Below are 18,582 nucleotides of genomic sequence, written 5' to 3'. Positions count from 1 at the left end.
ATTGAAATGTTGTGCAAATTCCTATAACACATCAATGTAAAAAGAAAATATGTGCCAACTATAATTTTCTACATATAATAATAATAACACATCCTAGTTAGAATAATTATTGACAATAACAATTACACTGGAAATAAACATTAGTTTTTCTATTCCTGGGTAGCAAATATGTGTGTGTACACCTGTGTGCTTTTTAAAAAGGTCCATTTAGGGGCGCCTGGGTTGCTCAGTCAGTTAATCTTCTGACTTTGGCTCAACTCATGATCTCATAGTTCATGGGTTTAGGCCCGCGTTGAGCTCTGGGCTGACAGCTCAGAGCCTGGAGCCTACTTCGGATTCTGTCTCCCTCTCTCTCTGCCCCTTCCCCACTCATGTTCTGTCTCTGTCTCTCAAAAATAAATAAATGTTAAAAAAAAGTTTAAGTCCATTTATAGATATACTTTCTTGCTGCCATCTCATCATCTGGATTACCTCTATTGTGTTTTTAACATGACACACCATAATCTAGTGGAAACAGTGTGGTGCTGGGAGATGAAGAAGTGCCTTGATCGTAGGACTTTTTCCTGAATTTAGAGTCAGAGTGACAGACTGCTTAAAAGCAAGACCACTGCCATCAGATAGACCTGGGTTTAAATACATGTTTCACCATTTACCAGCTCTGCATTCGTGGTTATGTAATTTAAACTCTCTAAGATCACGCCCATTTCCCTATATGAAAAGTGGTAATTATAGTTTTACTTTGCCCACAGTGTTTTTCTGAGACCTAAGAGATAATACTTGAAAAGTGCACAATATAGTGCCTGTCTCAGAAAATGCTCACTAAATATTAGTTAATATTATGGTTCATGATCTGGTATGAAAAGACAGTAAAAGGGAGACAAGAGGAAGAAATAATTATGAAGGGTTATATAAAAGTGAGAAATGGGTATGAAAAAGACAGGAATGACTCATATTTCTGATGTAGTTTTCTCTATCAGTGGCTGTATTTTACAAGAAATCAAGGTGTTGTAAACAAAGATTCCTTGGGCGTAAAGATTCCTTGGTTAAAGTTTTGTGAATCTGAAGAAGAGAACAAGTATTTAAGTGGAAGGGGAGATTTATTGCTCTGCACTGCTTCTAGAACTTATTCTTTATTATTTCTAGGAATAATGGGAGGACTCTGGTGTGAGATTTTTGTACTTTTACTATCAGAAGACTAACATGATTACTAACATGAAAATCAAGATTTAATACTAATGTTTACAAGAATGAAAAAAGACATTTTCATATTGCTATTGCTATGGTCTGATCTGAATGTTGTATCCCCTCAAAGTTTCTTTGTTAAAATCTTAAGCCCCAAAAGTGATGGTATTAGTAAGTGAAGTCTTCAGAAGATGATTAGATTGTAAGTGTTGAGCCCTCATGAATGGGATTACTGCCTTTAGTAAAAAGACCTCAGAGAGATCCTTAGCCTCTTCTGCCCTGGGATTAGCCAATGAGATGTCTGTGATCAGAAGGGGGCCTTCGCCAGACCACGTTACCACCCTCATCTCCCACTTCCAGCCTCCTGAGCTGTGAACAATCAATTTCTGTTGTGTATACGCTACCCAGAGCCTGTGGTAATTTACTATAACAACTTGAATGGACTAACACATATTTTTTATGAAATGCTTCTGGGAACATATTTATATAGTTCAATAAGGAAATGAAAAATTCATATGGCTAATCAACAGTTTTCATATAAATTTAAAACATTATTATTTTTAAAAATTATATTATTTTCCAAATATTGATCAAACTTAATATGGCTTTTAAAAAGGCTACAAATATTTTTTCACAAGAATGAGAACTGGCAGAAAATGTTTCTTATGCCTAAAACAACTTAATTAGTTTCATTGTTTTCAGAAAGGTAGAAAGTGTCAGAATCACAATATATATCAAACATTCTTTTCCACACTCTACACACACAAACACATGCACACACACACACACACACACACACACACACACACACACCCCAAAATGACTCAGTTCAACTTCCTCTTTTTTTTTGTTGAAGTTATTCATGTCATAAGGTTATTGAGCAATCTGTGGAACAAAGTGGTATTTTAAAATAAATCAATTCACCCAATAGTTTGAAAGTGAGTGTTTGTAATCTAGATTCATGACTCCCTTAAGAATAGTTTTATAGGCTTTAAAATAGACTTAAACTGTGCTATGTGATTTATGATTGAAGACATCCTGAATTGTTGTTAAAGAAAACTGAGGAAAATGAAATCACTAAAGGTATGTTAGTTTAACACTTTATAAAAGAATTCCTATCTAATGTTTTTCATTAAAGGAAGGTTAGGAGCGCCTGGGTGGCTCAGTCGGTTAGGCAACTGACTTTGGCTCAGGTCATGATCTCATCTTTCCTGAGTTCAAGACCCACATAGGGCTCTGTACTAACAGCTCAGAGCCTGGAGCCTGCTTCGGATTCTGCGTCTCTCTCTCTCTCTCTCTCTCTCTGCCCCTCCCCTGCTCGCACTCCATCTCTCTCTCTCAAAAATAAATAAACATAAAAAAATTTAAAGGAAGGTTAAATTATAAGAATACTTGAGAGATCATCTGAATTTAATCCATATGCACCTTGGCTAGTGATCTGGGGTCTCATGGACATTTCTTTGTATTAAAAAAAGTTCACAAAAAGATGTTTCTCCACTTTCTATAAAGGCTCAGATTAACCAATTCCTTTAGTCTGTGATCTAAGAAAAGATAGAAAATAACTAGTTACATTGTATTTAGATGTATTTTCAGCATATTTTCAGAATCACAGAGATAAGTAGACAATAAACAACATTATAGTCTAAAATATGCTGACTTTGGAATCCAATACTACATTGTATTTTCAGTCCTACCAGGCTAATACCTCATGACTTCGAACAAACGAACTGAGCTTCTTGAAAAATAGTGACAATTTTCACAATTTTCGATGCAAAAACAAACAAGAGAATTCTGTAGTAATTCTCTAATATAAATTCTAAAGTCAAATAATTACTCAAGAACTAAGGCTCAAATGATAGCTTCTTTTTAAAAGTTAATCACCTGGTGGAATAGCAAAACTAATTTCAATCTCTTGACTTCATTTTCTGTATCTAAAAATCAGATATTTCGTCTCCATGTTCTATTTCATCTATTAGTCTGTGAATATAAAGTTTACCCATAGCACGTAGAACCTCTAGTAACTCACCATTCCAATCTGATAACTTCAAAGTCAAAATTTAATTTTGTGTCCAAGTGAAAAAAAATCCCAGGTTGTCTATTTAGAGACAGTGCTAAATAATCCACAGACTTATCCTAGCTTTCTAGCGCTGTTGAACAGAATACATCTCTCTCTCTCTCTCTTCTTTCTCCTCTTTCTCCTTCCATCTCCCCCACCCCATATCTAGTACCTATCTTTCTGTTATTGTCCCTAAAAGAAAATCAATCCTAATCAGTTACTCTTATGCTTATGAATTCACTTTCCTTTTTTATTGTTTGTTCTAAATTTATACATTAAGTTGCATATTCACACATCCTTGGCAATATTTCGTGTGTGTGTGTGCATGAATGTGTGTTTAATTAAATCTTTCCTTTCTTTGGTCTCTGTGGAATTTTGAAACCTAGCTAATTTATCATCTTGATATTATTTCTCACATTGTGGTTCATTTTTTCCCCTGGGCCTTTAAAACTGTCATTCAGAAACAATCAGTGTACAGGGGTTTCAATTACCTAACAGCCTTCCTTGTGCTTTTAGACCCAGAAAATCATACTTTTTTCTTCTTTAAGATCTTAAATATTATTGTTATGTAATTGCTAACAACATGGTGGCTGTCTTCCATAGAATTTACATTCATCTGAGCTACTAAGAACAAATTGAGAAGGGAATGTGGTTCTTATTTTAATTGGCTGTATTATTATATCAGGTGTCCTAGTAAAGTGATTCCTAAAGATGTACATGATAGATGGATGGCATATATATTAGCTACTTTATTTTTCATCACATGTTTAGGAACTTATACTCCAAAAGAACTACTTGAGTTGTCTAATTTACATAGACCAAAATCTGGGCAACGTGTGTGGGAGTGGATATTAAGGGTGTGGGACAATGGTAGAAGAAACATAAAGTTGGATCAGGCAGTATTTATTGATATGGACTCATTAAGTAGAGATTCTGCATTGAAAGTTTCAGCTTGGGGAGTTAGAAAGGGTTCTAACAGTTTATCTGGTTGATTGGCTGAAACATGTACCAAAAGGTGACCCACAGTAAGCAAGTTGGACACGCGGAATCTAATCTGGTTTAATGTAAAGCAAGGGATTTAAAGTTGTGAGAAGATTGGAATGTAAGAGTAGATTTTTCACTTAAAACATATTCACCCACAGTGAGAGGGTCTAGAAGGCATTCCTTTCACCGCAATCGTGAGGAATAAATTTGTGAGCAGAGCCTCGGTACCCTTGAAGAGTTCCAAGATCACTCTTCTCCCTGGGCCAGACCATAGTCTGATCATTGCAGTCACTCAGTTGGGAAACCTGAATGCAGTGGAGTAGCTGGATCCCAAGGAGGCATGGGCCAAGTGGTAGCAATCAACTGCCCAAGGTAAGCATGGTTATAATGGACAACAGAGTCAAAGCAGCAAGCAGAATAGTCTGACTTGCACAGACCCATGGCACTGGTGTTCCTACAGGTAAAATAGGTGGGAAAACCCACTAAACTCTTACCTGATCTGCATAAGCATAAAACATCTAGGTCAAGTGAACAAAAATCTAACCTGAATCATAAAAATAGAGTGTCACAGACTTTCAAATAATCCCCAGAATTGAGTCAGTTTACACAACTAGAACGCTTCATAGGAGAAGAAGCTTGTTCCTTTTGCGGAAGGATCTGGCATAGTACCAAAAACTTATACCGTTAATCTTTTTCCCAGCCTTCCCCAAAGAGACATACAACCTTTTACCAGGGTGATTGTACACTGAAGAAAAGGAAATAATCTGACCTTTTAAAAAGACTACTGGAGACTGGCTCTGAAATGATTCTAATTCCAGGACACTCAAAACATCACTTTGGTCCACCAGTCAGGGTAGGAGCTTATGGTCGTCATGTGACCAATAGCTCAGGTCTGTCACACAGTGGACTCAGTAGTTCCCAGAACCCATCCTAATGATATTTTTCCAATTCCAGCCCCACATTGGCTCCCTGACCATACTGACCTACTATGATGGGAAAGGGCAAGCAGAAGCCACTAGACCAGTGGAAGAAAATATTAAACCAAAAGCAATACCAAATTCCTAGATGGACTGCAGAAATCAGCGCCACCATCAAGGACCTGAAATATGCAGTTGCGGTGATTCCCACCACAACCCCACTCAACTCACCTATTTGGCAAGTGCAGAAGACAAATGGAGCTTGGAGACTGACAGTGGATTATCCTAAATTTAACTAGGTAGTAACTCCAACTGCAGCTGCTACACCAGATGTGGTTTCACTGCTTGAACAAATTAACACATCCCCTGTACCTAGTATGTAGCTATTGATCTGGTACATGTCTTTTTATCCATCTCCATCAATAAGAAACACCAGAAGCATTTTGCTCTCGGCTGCCAAGGACATCTTCACCGTTCTACCTCACTGGTATATCACCTCTCCAGCTCTATGCCATAATTTAGTTTGTAGGGACCTTGACAACCTTTCCCTTCCACAAGATATCACGCCAGTTACATTGATGACATTATGCTGATTGGACCTAGTAAGCAGGAAGTAGCAACTACCCAAAACTTACTGATAAGACATTTGCATGTCAGAAGGTGGAAGACGGATCTGGCAAAAATACAGGGGGCTCTTACTTCAGTGACATTTCAAGGGGACCAAAAAAGAAGCACAATACCTAGTGGGCTTTTTTGGACAGTAGAGGCAACATAGTCCTCATCTGGGTGTGTTAACTCTGGCCCATTTACTGAGTGACCCCAAAACCCGCCAATTTTTAGTAGCCCAGACCAAAAAAAAAAAAGGCTCTGTAAGAGGTCCAGGCTGCTATGCAAGTGCTCTGCCACTTGGGCTCTAGGATCTAGTAAAACCAATGGTGCGTGCAGTGTTGCTGGCAGATAGGGATGCTGTTGGGAGCAAAACCCTGCCATCCTCTGCGAATGGCTACTCTTCTTTGCGAACAAAGGAGCGAGCTCCTTTAGGGCTCTCTTAGTATTATTGTACTCTGTGGGTTAGGTCAATGGAAAACTGTAAGAATCCAATCCAGATAGAACTACTAATGGCCCAGACCACTAGACAAGAATGAAGATTTGAGTCACCTCACCAGACAGGTGCTGGCTGAAGGCAACAGGAATATAGAATACAAAAGGTAGAGGAAGTAAGTACCAGCTATGACCAAGTGAATAGTTAACAGAAATAAGGAACGCAATTGTCATGCATATCTCTCCCTTATTTTGTTATAAATTTATTTGACTGTGTGCATGTGTGTTAAGAAATATTTTTGTTTTCTTCCCTCTCTTATTTCTTTATCATGTAATGTAAAATGTATAGGCTTTATATCATACTATTTAAGTACTGTTAATTTTACAGCATACTATTTAAGTTACAGACATCAGGGAGACAAGGAAACATCACTCAAGGACTTTAGCTCCCCTTTGATGAAGGACTTAGTGTGTTTTTATTTGTACGCAAAATATTTATGTTAACATGTTAAAAGGAATTAGGACCTTGTTATTGTCTTTGGAGATTAAGCATGTTTTGAACAGATGTATAAGGTGCCTAACTGACAAAGAGTGAACTCATGAAGGTTAATTTTGTGTGTCAACATGACTAAGCCACAGGTGCCCAAACATCTGGCCAAACGTTATCCTGGGTGTGTCTGTAAGGGTGTTTCTGAATGAGACTAACATCTGAATTGGTAGACTGAGTAAAGCAGGTAGTACTCCCCAATGTGGGTGGGCCCCATTTAATCAACTGAAGATCTGAGTAGAACAAAAGGCTATTCTACTTAACTGCTTCAACTTTGAACACCAGTCTTCAGCCCTTGAATGCAGCCCTTGAATGCAGCTTCCATCTCAGCTCTCCTGACTCTCAGGCCTTCAGACTCAGACTAGAGTTACACCACGAGCTCTCCTGGGTCTCCAGCTTGCCAACTGAAGATTTTGGGACTTCTTGCTCCCCATAATTGCATAAGCCAATTCCTTATAATAAGAAACACACACACACACACACACACATCTACCTCTCTCTCTCTCTCTCTCTCTCTCTCTCTCTTATATATATATATATATCTCCTTTTGGTTCTGTTTCTCTGGAAGACTCAGACCAATACAGTGACTTATGGCCCTTTACCCTACCCTCTTGGTGCACATGTGGAATCGCCAGTCTCAACACTTTTACCAGATTTGGGTAAAGGTGTCCCTCCTGTCTATGAGGGTTGATCTCAATATTTGGCACAGCAAGCAAGGTATGCAGGCAATGGCCACTACCACTGAGAATCTTCTTTTGCTGAGGCTTATTAACTGATTTCACTTCCTGCTGCTCAGCAAAATTTTTGAGTTGTGTTGCCATCAATTGTCAACAGTTTTATGCTGTGCAGTTTTATGCTGTATCTGTAGAGTCCTCCCAAGCTTCTATTTATGATTAACTAATATAAGTTGGGAATTTTAATAATGAAAAGATAGGTGTTGGGCCACAGGGGCTGGGTGGCTCAGTCAGTTTAGCATCGACTTGATTTCAGATCAGGTCATGATCTCATGGTTCATGAGTTTGAGCTCAGCATCGGGCTCTGTGCTGATAGCTTGGAGCCTGCATGGGATTCTCTCTTTCCCTCTCTCTCTGCCTCTCCACGCCACCCCCAAAATAAATAAACCTTAAAAAAGGTAAAAAAAAAAAAAAAAAAAAAAAGATGTGGTTTAGAGATAATGCCCTCGTTTTAACTTTTATACCTCAGAATCCTCAGTTGGGGAATATGAAATAGATGAGAAATAAGAAATTAAGAATATGAGAATGTATAGAAAAATTGACTATTCAGGAAGCCAAGAATGAAGCATTTTTTATGGAATAGAATGGGTGATGACTATTATCAAATAGTTCTTACTACAGCTTTTTGCCCTCTACTATATATGTCATAAATAATAGCTATTGTTATAGAGGCACTGAGGAAGAGGAAAATACATAATAAAAGGTCATTAGCTTATTTAGGACCATAGCACTACCCATGATGGGAGATTTTTAAATAAAAGTTACGCACCTTTTATTCATACAAGTATGTTATAGAAGTGACTGGTGATCCTGAGAAAAGAATTTGCTAAACAGCAATATTTAAAGGTTAATATTTCTCTAAAGTATGCATAACTCTTTTAAGTTGTAGTGTTCAGAAATATATTTTAAATGTTTAATGAAAATGCCTTTATTATGTCATGTTTCCATGAAAATGTCACTAACCAATGCCACTAACACTATTTTACACTATTTTCTCATTGTTTTTCTTTTGAAGTCAGATGATGTCCACTTTTTTTCACTGTGTAGTAGTGGAAAGCTTTTGTCTTCTCTGAAGGTATAGCATTTCTTCTCCAAGTAATGCTTACGTTTTTTGTCTTTTTAAAGAGAAAGTGATATTATCGGCATCAGAATTGCTATTACCACATATTTGACAAGTACTTTTTTTGTAGGTCTCAAGACACCCTTTCAGTCTTCTAATTTTTATTTAACTTTAACTGTCATCTGCCACATGTTGATGTGTGTCCACTAGGCCAGAATGAAAGTCTGGCCCAAATTTAGATTGATTTCATCATCATTAAATTTGGTTTATAAGGAAACTAAAGAGTGGTTTTCTTTGACCAATTCATCCATTTTATGTCTAGAAACAAATAAACATAAGAGTGTACTTGCTTTCTACATAAAACACCCTTTTGGGGTTTCTATGATTAGGTTTTAATGTATTATACATACTTATGTGTGTGTGTGTGTGTGTAAAGAATAGCTTATACATCTGAATAAACTGACTTACAATCAACAAATAGAAGAGCACTGAATAAGCACATAGGTTTAACATCCTCATAAAGGCATTCCAATGGCTTACATTATTAGAATCATATTTTCATTGCCAGCTCTGTCTTCTTCACAGTTCAATTTTCTCTTACCACTTTCCAGAATTACAGGAATACACAGCCTAAAACAATGGTTTCAACAGTGAGTATATGTGTGTGGGGGCAGATCCTACCCATTGTAGGGCAAGTTAGGGAGGATATCATTCTATCACCTCCAGCATTTTACAGTCCAGAATAAAAGGACTTAAGCATATAAATTCATGAAAAACCATTACAGTGATTCTAATGGGCCAATTCCACCATTTTAAACACTGTTTCTCTCTCCCCCTTTCTTTTTTCTATCATTTGAGAACCACTGACCTAAAACATATGGTAGTTATGGGTAAATGAGCCTGTGGAAAGAAAATTTCTGTGATATATTTAATGTCTTAATTAAATTGCAGGCATAATGGGGGTGCCTCGGTGACTGAGTGGAGCATCTGACTCTTGATTTCAGCTAAGGTCATGATCTCAGGGTCACGGGATTGAACCCATGTTGGGCTCTGCACTGAGTGTGGAGCCTGATTCCTTCTCCCTCTCCCTCTCCCTCACCTCCCCCTCTAAAAAAATAAAAATAAAAAAAAGAAGAATAGATACAATGATATAAGACTTCACAGATATAAATATTCACATTCTCATGTAAAGAATCTACACAAAACAGCATTATTGATCCAAGTATACTGTTGCTTACAGAACACCACTCCATTATGCAGACCTAGATCAATCTTATAATTTTCCATCTGGTTCTGATTTTGTAGACTCTAGTGGCCATTCAACAGAAAGCTGTAACTAAAGGCCTAATTTACTTCTTATGGCTGTGCAGAGTGAAAGCATGATCTCCATGCAGTTTAAGATGTTAAGTGGACAGAAAATCATGACTATGTAGTTAAATTAAATCAAACAGATTGGATTCACTTAAACAGCTTCCTGCTAATAAGTGTTTCAATGAGATTCTTATTAAGTTAGAGTAAGGACATAATGCAAGTAAGAAATGCTTTCCTGGCGGTGGAAATGCACAAGATAAGAATAAAAGCCAGAAAATATTTTAAAATAATTGTAAAATAAGGTAAGAAAAAAGATCTAAGAGTATATTTTCTGTAAGAGAAATTGTGAAACAAAATTACAGATGAGCTTAGACTCACGGTGTGTGTGTGTGTGTGTGTGTGTGTGTGTGTGTGTGTGTGTGTAATTAGAATGCATTTGAGGTATATAGTGAATATATACATGTTTGACTAATATTATAAAGTATTTATCCAAATCACAAGAATACTTACTATTATATTATTTTATAAATTTAAGTGTGTTGATACAAATGCTTTCTAAGGAATGTCATCCACTCAAAATGGTGCAGCAGTGAAAACTGATGAAATAAGATCTATGGTACTCTATGTACTCTGCTCCAGAATCGTTTGCCATTAGCTATGAATAATTAACACACAACTGCCCTTTATTCTAATTTGTGAAGTGATAATCATATGCTCCCTACTTAGTCTTCACTTTGCTGTGTGTTGAGAAGAGACCATTTTACACACAGCTAGTAAAGGGAGAAGCCAACATTTAAACCCAGATCATCTGATACCAAGTTCATTTCTCATTTGGTCAGGCAGAGTAACTGAATAAATGATCTGTAGCAGACACAGGGACAGAAAGATTATCAATAAAGAATGGTTAGAATATAAAGTAGTGTAAAATCCAGCAATAAGAAATTTGATCTGATATAGTAGGCATCAAATATCCACTATATGCATCATGCATCATGTGAATAAAGTAAGGAATATGATCATTAATCTGTTCTATGCAAGATATTGAAGGGAAGAGAATTTAGATATTGTAAATCCACCAAGAAGTAATTAAATTCAAGAAAAGACATGAAGTTTTCATGTTAGCTTTCTGAGAAATCTTTCTTGTATGTTTACTGACACGTACCGATCACCTTGATGGGTGCATCGGGTGCCTAGTGGTGCTCAATAAATATTTTTACCTCCTAGTAGATAACAAAGTGAACACGATCTGGCAGAAAATAGGTTTGTCTTCATTTTTATAAATTACAAGGATGGAAAACACAAATCTGCCATCCATCAACATAGAGGTAATAATTGAAACCGTAAGACACAACGACTGTTGCAAGATCAAGTGTAGAAAAAGACCAAAAGACTATAAAACATACATTTAGTAAATGCCTGCTTATGGTTCCAGTGTCAGTTCCCATGTTGATTCTTAAACAAAGCATCTGAGGACCTCAGAGCAGATGGTGGAAAAGAGAGAGGTAGTTCAGAAACCGGCAGAGGCTGCTACAGTGAGACCTGGTGATTAAAAGAGGCTCTGGTGTCAGTGATAAATTCTAAAACCAGGTCTGCTATTTCCAGGGCTTTTGACCTTAGTCAAGTTAACTTCTCTATATCTCTGCTTTAAAAACGCGAATAATGTTGGGGCGCCTGGGTGGCTCAGTCGGTTTAGCACCGACGCTTGGTTTGGCTCAGGTAATGATCTCACGGTTTGTGAGTTCGAGCTCCGCATCAGGCTCTGTGCTGACAGTGTGGAGCCTGCTTTGGACTTGCCCTCTCCTTCTGTCCCTCCCCCACTTGCTCTCTCTGTCTCTCTTTCAAAGTAAATAAATAAACTTAAAAAAATGAGAATAATATTGTCTGCCATATTGGCTTATGGTGAGGATTAAATAAAATAATAAAGTGCTTAGCACTGGGCAGGGATCAAGATTAAGCCTCCAGGTGAGACTACTTGCAATGAACTTTAGCCTAAACTCAGGTGGTTAATGGAGCACTTTCTGGAAGTTAAAGATGAAGACCAGTCCTAGAAGTCCTAGATTGCTGCAGCTACTTGGGAGTCTTGAGCTCCAGAGCCAATCCCACGGACAACGGGTTAAGGACAAGCCTTCAGATGGGAGATCACGTTGGCAGTATCTCAAATGAGCTGTTATAGGCAGAAATTGAACAAAAGAAAGAGGGAGGGAAGTTTAAGAAATGAACCAATAAAAACAGGTAAAACACATAAAGAAAGTAACTCATAATATAAAAACTGAGGGTAAATAATTTTAAGATGTAGAAGATAATGAACCCTGATAAAGGTTATATGATGTCTAAATAAATTAAAACTAGTTTAAAATGTCCATGATTTTGGCTAAAGACTTTTAGTGATTCAAGAAGAGAATAAATACAGTAGTGGGGAGAAACTGTGGAAGACATTGATAAGGAATAGAATAAACAGCCATATGAGCTTTTCTCAGATTTTAACAACAAGAATAAGAAAGAAAAAGAATAAAAGGGGAAATTTTTCTTGAGAATTTGGGAAACCCATATATATTCAAAGGTAAAGGGAGAGAGTTGATGGGGAGAGAAAAAAACCTAAAAACAAAAATTAGAGCTCGAAAAGGTGAAAATTGTTGTAGAAACAATCAGAATTACAAAGATAAATGTCTTCATATCCACAGTACAATTAGAGGTTTTTTTCCTCCATAAAAAGTATTGCAAGAACGATACTTATATTGGAAGACTCAAACCCTCCAGTAAATGAAAGGGAAGACACTTTGCTTACACAGGGAGCTGACTGAAAGATGTTTAGACCTAGAATAATATCTATGAGAAAGAAAAAACCTCCATGGGTAAACTTGCAATTGGCTGCCATGATTCAGCAATGTGCCAAACTTTTGCCTTTTAGCCCCCAAGTGGTAAGTTAGAGAAAAGAGGTGATGGTGATGTGTACCACCTGAATACAAATGCAGAACATCTGAATCAATAGGTAGAACTGCAACATAGCCAAAACCTACATCTGAAAGATTCAGTCCATTTCCAAACATAAAACTATAAAGTTTTTGACCAAATGAAAATTTTGTTTTTCCTGGGACACAGAGGAAACCCTAGCAAGTGTTTCTACCACTGTGTTTCTACCACATCTGGACTTATACCTGAGAATCCCTTGAGGAAAAGCAAGGTGAAACAACTTGGCTTGTGACATATTACCAAATATTTTATTAAATATTGGATGCCAATTCACTGCACTTGAAATTTCATTTGTGCAGCTGGTCAGGTCAGATATTGGTATAAATTAAAACTTTAGAAATATATGTTTGATCTCATTTGAACTCAAAGTGTTATAAAACATTCTAAAAAAGCAACAATAAAACTCTAAAACATGTTCCCCAAAATCATTCTGTGCCAGGGATATGTTCTACATTGAGATAAAATTTGATCTTAATTTGCTCAACCTGCAGGCAGTCATGGTAGCTGAAACCCCTGGGCGTCTTCATGCCAAACAAACACTATATTTTCAGTGTGGACCATCATGTGAAATAGGTTGGAAAGCAGTCCTCTAAAACATCATTCATGCACCCCAAAGTGAAGTTTCCTTGGCGATTACTTAGTAAATTCTAAAAGATTTAATATACAATAAAACAAAAGAAGAATACTGAAAAATATAATAGCTGCAACTTTTAAAACCTTAAATAAATAATTTAAGATGTTTAAAATAATTTAGTGAACAGAATTTGCATTTATTATATAGATTCAAATGTATGACATAGGTAAGACAATAGTCATTACACCAAAAATTTGGATAATATAATACAGAACTTTTCTCCAAAATTCAACAAGCTGAAAAACAGACGTGTACTCTCAGATGGCAACTTTGGCACACAAGTTTTACACTTAATGGGCTGAATTCTACCACTGCTTTCACATTCAAAATGCAATTTTTAAAGTTGAAAATGCTTAGATTTGTAATAGTTACATTAATTATGTTAATGTTTGGGAGTGTGTGTTAGGTGCTAAGACCATAATGACAATTGTTTACCATAGTTTATACGAAGAAAGTGGAAAATAAAATTAAAAATACAAATCACAGGAAGATGATATCAAGGTTTTCAGCAATATAAGTGCATGTATACATACATAATATTAAGAACTTTGTTTTCATTGTAATAAATCAATTATTAGCACTGATCACTGTTATCAAACACTAAACTGATGGTTTCTTCATGACAATAAATTAAAACTATTAAAGAATAAATTCAACATTAAAAAGTATGCTAGAGAAAGCCATCCCACGTCCTATTGTTCCTATAACCCCTTCTAGGGGGACCAGCCTACACAGGAAGTGTACAAAAAGGTATGTTTCATATCACATTTTCAGTCCCAGCTGCTTGCATTTAAGGTGGGCCCCTCACTCAAGGACAGACAGACAATCCACAGCCACTAAGTGATGAGTAGGTAATGACATCACACAGTAAAACATATGATTGGATTAATACATAAACATTGTTTGAAGACAAACAGGTAAAATGATCTCACAATCTTATTAGGGAAATACAGACACACTAACTTGAAAATAGAGCATTTATAACACCTCAGCTTAATCAATTTGTTTTATTTTAATATCTGAAATATTGAATTCAATCATTAATATTCTTTCCTTTTAACAGCTCTGAATTCACAATTAAACTGGTTGAGGAAAGGGAGACAAAATACTTACTTGTGATGCTATTTCTCGAGACTGACACAAAGGAAGGAAAAAAGAAACATACAAAATACAGTTTAAACAATGACTAAACAATACATACATGAAACGATCAGCAACAAAGACAAAATATGACAAGTCCCCACTTAGCACTCACATTACAATTATGTGATTCATTGTTTATCACGGGACTTCTGAATAAAATTAGATAAAGAATAGATTATTATTTTAAAAGCTTCCCAGAAACTTCTTATTCGATTATTTTTTGTTTGTTTGTTTGGTAAAACTGTCTCTCTAATCAAAAGAAAAAGTGGTACAAGTAGAGAAAATAAAACAACTGACAGAAGCTTACAAAGTTCATGAGAGAATATTTGATATGATTATTGGCATTCAATAATCATTGTTGGCATTAATATCTGTACTGTTTTAAAATTTGCATCTCATATAAAATTGTTTTCTAAAATTTAATACTTCTAAATTTAGATGTTGTAATAAGATTGTTTTTCTCCAATGCATAAATTTAATTCATTTTGAGAAATATTCCGAGCTTTCACATTGGCTGTGAAGTCTAACACTTGATCTGTCCAGTCACCATATAACCCTTAAGTAATTAGGGGATATAAAAGTCATGCTATCTTATTCTTCAGTTCTAAAGAATAACATTCTATTCACTCTTCAATAAGTGGAAGCGAAATTTTCAATTATATTCCTTGATATAACATTACTCAAGTCTGACAAATCGTCTAGCATTCTAACTGTTGTCACAAATCTAAAAAATGCATGATGAACATTTAATTACAGCCTCCTTAAAACTGTTGATCTCAGGATTCTTAACACATGGCCCAAGAAAATAAAAACATTGCTTGAGTGAATAATGGCAGAATGGGCAGCTAGAATTTCAAAACTATTCTATCTTAATCCTTATTAAAATAATTTTATTAATGTGATTTTGTACATTTAAAAATACTACGTTTCACCTTAATAGTCAAGAGTTAATGACTGATAGATGGGACAGTCAATGATTAACTATTCCATTAAATCACATGCTTTAAAGTTACAGGATTTACTAACTGTGAAGGTGACCAACAATCAGAGTAACATATTCCACTAATTTATTGTGCACACCGAAGAGATACTGGTACTTTAATGTGCTTTAAAATGATCTTTTTCTAATTTCTAGTACAATTCTCAGTGGTTACAATATACTTCAAACAGATGGGACTTTCAGTACACTGGAAAACGAGGTAAATGCAGTTTCACATTTTCTTACCAAACAACCATAAGAACAAATATGTCTATTAATTAAGAACTTAACAGACTTTGGAAAATGGTACTGTACTATATACTGTATGGTAGGAAATGTCCCTAGTGGGTCTTGGTAACATTTCATGATAAAAAATAGTAATATTTCTGCAATGAAAAGTAAGAATATTCACTTTAAGGGTGCCTGGGTGGCTCAGTTGGTTAAGCCTTGATTTCGGCTCAAGTCATGATCTCACAGTTCCTCGGATCGAGTCCTGCCTTGGGCTCCGTGCTGACAGCATGGAGCCTGCTTGGGATTTTCTCTCTCCCTCTCTCTCTGCCCCTCCCCAGCTCGTGCACACATGCTTTCTCTCAAAATAAATAAGCATGGAAAAAATAAGAATATGAACTGTAAGTGGAATAATAACATTAAAATCTCACAATTCAAGTGAGATATTTTGGATTTCGGAATTGTGGATAAAGGATTGTGGACAGAAATGTAGTTCCTCTTTGTCAGCAAAAGCAGCATGAGTCCTTGTGTATCCTGTGTTTTTTGAACCAGGAGATTCTGATGTTTCTAAAGATTCCCTTAAATAGACACATACAGACGGTGTAGAAGTCTGGCATGGTGATATATCACCAGCTAAAAGGGGGCGGATCCAGCTGTACCCTACTTTCCATGGACTGATTTCTTGAGTCACTGTATGAACCTATGCTTTATTCTCTGTGTTTGTATGAATTCTCCTTCCACCAGTATACAGCTCACCAAAAAGCATACTGTATTCCAGGTCTTTTGTACATGTTACAATTTTAATGATAAATATTCTTCATCATCATTTATCTTCTCAAAGATGTCTGCTAGAGTAGTAGTTCCCCTACTGCCACAGACAAAGCAAAATAACTTTTTTTCTATACATTGAATATAAGAAGATACTAAAGACAGACTAGAAAATGAGTTGGCATGAAATCCCATGTAAAGTCAAATACAACTTTAACTTGTACTTTTTTTAACTTCATGAAATAACAAGGTAGCAAGGCCTAGTTTTCACTTGTGTTTATCCCTACTACATTCTGATATGAAATGTTGGCATTTAATAAAAAATTATCCACAAGATAGGACTGAACTTAACACTTGATAGTATAATCTGAAAAATAATAAATGATTGGGTCTTATATGACTATATATGACTATAAACCTATTAGCTGTTTTTATTAGTTATAAATACATAGTTTCGTCAGAAAATGTTATGATTTGTTTTGACAAATAGAAGCTTCCACTATCATCACTTTTATTTCCTTAGAGTTCATCTGCTTTTATGTCTTTTAGCTGGATATGTAGTTTTTATCTCTGTTTCTATATAGCACACCTGATAATTTTTTTTTTTCAGCCTCTGCTTTCATCTATTCACTTCATACTCTGAAGGGAGAGGAATTAATCTTTTCCACTTATTCGAGTACCTTTGCCATCTCCCATCATTTCAAAATTGTTCAAATATAATTTTGGTCAGATCAAAGTTGAGGGCATACTATGACTAAATGCAATTTACAGATGAGCTATACAGGAAATGTGATTACTATTGATTTCCTGCATAATTTTTTTTTGTCAGTAGTAATACTGTATTCCTATAGTTAATAACTGTCTTATTTTTATTAACTGTTTAATTATGTATGTACTTAATATATCCTAAGGTCTTTGGCAATTGTCTAATCTTTCTGTAAGATATTGAGATATATAAGGTATTCTGTAGATTTCATCTTCCTGAAGAAATCTCTCTGAAACCTTCTGACCCACTCCAGGTTGCTCTTATGCCTAGTGGTCTTTTCACTGCAACCCTGGGGAGGGATTTCCTTAGCCTCATATTTGTTGCCTGGATTCTACAAAATGTCTGGTTTCTTCCATACCATGATTCCTTTCTCAGTGCATTCATTTCTTTTGGTGGGAGTAGTTTCCTTAGAAAGCAGCCATGGGAAGAATGTTTTTGAAGACAATGCTAAAATATGATTTATCCTACCTTTCCACAAGTCTGAAAGGTTTGGCTGAATATAGAATTCTAGTTCAGAATTGGAACTAGAACTAGTTGGAAACATTCCCTCAACATCTTGAAGGCATTGTTCCATTGTCTTTTGGCTTACGGAGATGCTGTTGAAAAATCCCAAGTATAGTTTGCATGTGACCTACCCCTTGCTCTCCTCCTGAATCTTCTTTCCTTTAATATTCTGAAATTTTATGCTGCTGAGTCTTGATGTGAATTCATTTTAATTCATTATAGTGGGCACTTGATGACCCTTCTGATTTGAAAATTAACACACTTCTATCCTGGGATTATTCTTAAGTTATTACACTGATATTTCTTCAATTTTCCCGCATCTCCTCTGTATGGAAGTCTTATCATTCAGATCTTAGACCTCCTGGACTAGTCCTCTAATTTTATCTTTTCTTTACTGTTTCCATTTTTGAAATTTTGTTCTAGTTTCCTGGTGATTTCTTCAACTTTATGATATGAACTTTTTTACCTCTGGTATTACATTTTCAGTTCCCAAGGTTTTCTTCTTTCCTAAATATTCTTTTAAAAATTTAGTTTCCTGTTCATCTTTCATCCTTGCAATATCTTATCTTTCTAATATTAGTGATCACTTTTCAATATATAACTTTACTAATAATATATATTTGACATAGATAATTTTCAAATGTAAAATTCAGATATTTTAGTAAATCTACCAAGTTGTACAACTATGACCATAAGTGAGTTTCAGGATATTTCCAATACCCCAATAAACCCCATCATGTTCATTAACTGGTTCCCC

General features: G+C 35.8%; 1 protein-coding gene across 3 annotated transcripts in view; it reads right to left on the bottom strand.

Annotated features, from left to right (window-relative positions):
- Positions 1–18,582, bottom strand: part of KCNT2 (potassium sodium-activated channel subfamily T member 2) — a 360,405-nt gene that overhangs the window by 28,055 nt on the left and 313,768 nt on the right. The window contains exon 24 of one of the 3 annotated variants that reach the window (XM_042976237.1): positions 14,551–14,571. The exons of the other annotated variants lie outside the window; for them this stretch is intronic. Within the exon in view, the coding sequence (XP_042832171.1) occupies positions 14,551–14,571 (21 nt within the window). The remainder of the gene's footprint in view (positions 1–14,550; positions 14,572–18,582) is intronic. 3 annotated transcript variants of the gene reach the window in all.

Source organism: Panthera tigris, chromosome F3 (genome assembly GCF_018350195.1).
Source record: "Panthera tigris isolate Pti1 chromosome F3, P.tigris_Pti1_mat1.1, whole genome shotgun sequence".
Lineage (NCBI taxonomy): Eukaryota > Metazoa > Chordata > Mammalia > Carnivora > Felidae > Panthera > Panthera tigris.
The sequence above is the reverse complement of the archived record's forward strand: the minus strand, read 5'-3'. Positions and strand labels throughout refer to the sequence as shown.